Below are 3024 nucleotides of genomic sequence, written 5' to 3' on the forward strand. Positions count from 1 at the left end.
AAAAAAAAAAGCAGAGGTACTTCAGCTGAGCATCACAATGACTGATATTTAGACAAGTGTACATGATGGAGCAGCAACAGCCACTCCTTTATTACATTTATAAAGGAGGCTTTTTGCCCATCCTCAGGTCAGTTCAGAACATGAGCAAGGGACCTAATGGTTCTGGTCTTCCTCAAGTTGTGTTCTAAAGTTACTTTGAATGTAGGTGAGAAAATCCAGAGCCTGTAGATTTACAGAAAGGTGGCAAAAGTGAAATAATAGCAAAGGCTTACCTGTGTGAATGTTCCCCTTCCCATCAGTTTCCTGTTTGGTTTGGTTTGTTTTAAAAAAAAAAAAAAAAAAAAATGCAAGGGGAGAAAAATAATATGCCAATTAGAAAGGTTCTCTGTTAAGGTAACTCCACTGCAACTTTTGCCTGTAACAGCTGATAGGTGCTAAAAGGACAGCAGCAGAGATTCATATAATGTCAAGCATATATAACAGAATTCCTCAAAGCTACTTATCTTCAATTACGAGAATACAAATTCTATTTTAAATTCCCTTTTCTGAAGGATAAGCAAAGAGACTTTCTTTTCCTCCTTGCAAAAGAGTGGTCCTGTACCAGGGACATCTATGTTTCAGTGCATTTCTTTTAGGACACACTCAGTTAGTAGGGAAAAAAGACTTAATGTCTTTACAGCTGACCTGTTGCTACAATCAATGTTTGCTTTTTTTTCAGCAGCCATGCAACAGTCACAATGCATCTGCAAACCATAATTTTGATCCTCAGCAAGTGCTAACAGGACTAATTGCATTCACTGTGATCCGAATTACCCGTACCCCTTAGCAAGGGAAACAGTAAGTCAATAAACCCCACCCCAGCCTTACCTGGTGGCCAATAAAAGTCAGAGCATGCCCTTTTTCCATCCAATCTAAATCAGACAATGGTTGCATCCTACTTGGACCAGGCTGCTCCTTAGTGCAGCAGGTGATGTCACTAGAACAGAAACAGCCAAACGGGTAAGGAACTTTACTTGCAGCTTGGAGCAAAGCCATAATTATCTCAAAGTACAGCATCCACTTGTTAAATGTAAGTCTTGGTAGTGGAGGCAAGGCAATGGCACTTTATTATTTATTTTTTTGAAACCCTGAGCATTTTTAGTGGTGATGAGAGAGAGAGAACGTGGGAAATACAGACTGCATCTGACCATATCTAGCTCTTATGCCGAAGTTGCACTAACTCCTTGCTACAGGTCTGCAAGATAAAATGGCCCGAGTCAGGTCCTCAAGGTTTTAGCTACTCTAGCTGGGGAAAGTGATGATAAGGCTCTAGGTAATTACTGCTCCGTGTTAAAAGTTCCCAGAAAGGAGATGGGTAGAGGCAAGTTTCTTACCTTTCAGAGACACCGGGTGCATTGAAGACGGAAGGTCTATCACAAGGTTCTGTCTCTTTCTCAGGCTGGGTTTGATTCAGGAAAAATAAACAATTTTCTGGTATTTAACAACAGACCCCTTCGGTTTTGTTAGACACCTCAAAGTGAGGTAGGCCATTCACGTCTGGGTTATGGGGAAGGGGTAATTTTCAGTGCTGACCCTAAAGCTTATTTATCCTACAGAGCCTGTGGCTTATGTATCACAAACAGACAAATGAGCTTGGCTCCAATTACAGAATCCTGACCCCTGACAGGAGTGGGCCCACTGCCCACAAACTCAACAACCGCACTGAAGAAGTGGGTAAGGGCCAGTACTTACCCCTGAGGAGCAGCTAAGAAGCCTAGCCAAAGCCCCTAATGGATCAGTAATCCCGTTCCCTTTAAGTGGAAGACTAGACTTGCTGAAAGTGGGTGCATCTGGTACTAGATGCTTCTTCAAATTGTTAATATAGGAAAGTGATAGCTACTAGTGCAGGTGCCTAGTGCAACACCAGTACATTTTATTTGTGGTTCCTTCTCTACGACCAGCTTTTAACCCTGACCAAAATAACTTGCAAACATGGTGCCACTATTTTGGCTCCAGCTAGCACGATGCAAGCCAGGCACTGCCCACAGATCGCTTGCCCAACCAGAGTTGAGCAGGTCATTTGGAGGCAAGAAGGACAGACCTGCCAGGGGTCACTTGGGGGGAAATTCTGGCCTCCCTGCAGGCAGGGGAGAGAAGTTGTTCAAAGCAATACATGGTTTCAGTGGAAGAGTCAAAGGAGAGAGACACACTTAAAGGAGCCCACAGGGCTCAAGGCAGCAAATGCCCTCACTGTGCTGGATACTGTTCAGGTGCGTCCTGCGAAACAAACCTCTAAGACCGCTTGCACCAGCTGCCGCCTGCTCTCCTCGACCTCTCGGATGTGAGACGCCATCTGGAATTGAAGAAGGTGAGAAACAGGCTAAGAACTAAAGGCAAAGTGGGCAGGTGAGTCGAGCACAGCTCAACACAGCATCTCTGATCACCTCTTTAATGGTCTTGTCCTCTTTTTCTTCGTAAGCATCCAAGGCTTTGATGAGGGAGGATTTGAACCTGAAAAAGTGCTTCAAATCAGTCGCTGGTGAGGAGTTGTATAGTCTGACTTGGCCTGGGAGCTAGCAGTGCCTGCAGGGCTCTGCAAGGGTGGGCCCGGCTCATGGGGCTTGGACAAGGGTTGGAGTCTCAGCCTGACTTCTGCCTCGTGCAGGGCGCCAGCCCGCAGCAGGGGACGGGTGGGTGAGTGAGGAGCTGTGAGAGGGCAGAGGCTGGAGCAAAACCCCGGGCGGGCAGGCCACAGCGACCGCTGGCTGGGCAGGGTACGGGGAAGCCATGCGGGGACGTGGCGCTCCCCAGGGACGGCCGTGCAGCGCCGCAAGGGGAGCGCGCGGACACGGCAGGGGCAGGGGCTGGGCCGCAGGAAGCCCCCCACCCCCCGGGGCAGGTACCGTGTGTAGTCCTGGGGCGAGATGAGGAAGTGGTGCTTCAGCTTGAGCTCTGCTTTGTTCTCCCACCAGAAGCGGTGTGCGGCGCTCCTGTGCTCGGCGCTGCGGGGAGAGGGTGGTGAGCGCGGGGCGGGGCGGGGCGGGG

General features: G+C 48.5%; 1 protein-coding gene across 1 annotated transcript in view; it reads right to left on the reverse strand.

Moving 5' to 3' along the window:
• CCDC84 (coiled-coil domain containing 84) overlaps positions 1-3013 on the reverse strand; it is a gene marked incomplete at its 5' end in the record, with an annotated part of 4417 nt that extends 1404 nt beyond the window's left edge. The window contains 6 exons of the mRNA XM_019508566.1: positions 273-303; positions 868-976; positions 1374-1438; positions 2270-2332; positions 2424-2490; positions 2883-3013. Coding sequence (XP_019364111.1) covers positions 273-303; positions 868-976; positions 1374-1438; positions 2270-2332; positions 2424-2490; positions 2883-3013 — 466 coding nt within the window. The remainder of the gene's footprint in view (positions 1-272; positions 304-867; positions 977-1373; positions 1439-2269; positions 2333-2423; positions 2491-2882) is intronic.
• Positions 3014-3024: the final 11 nt, after the last annotated feature.

The sequence above is a fragment of the Gavialis gangeticus genome, unplaced genomic scaffold, assembly GCF_001723915.1.
Source record: "Gavialis gangeticus isolate Ggan-Ray unplaced genomic scaffold, GavGan_comp1, whole genome shotgun sequence".
NCBI lineage: Eukaryota > Metazoa > Chordata > Crocodylia > Gavialidae > Gavialis > Gavialis gangeticus.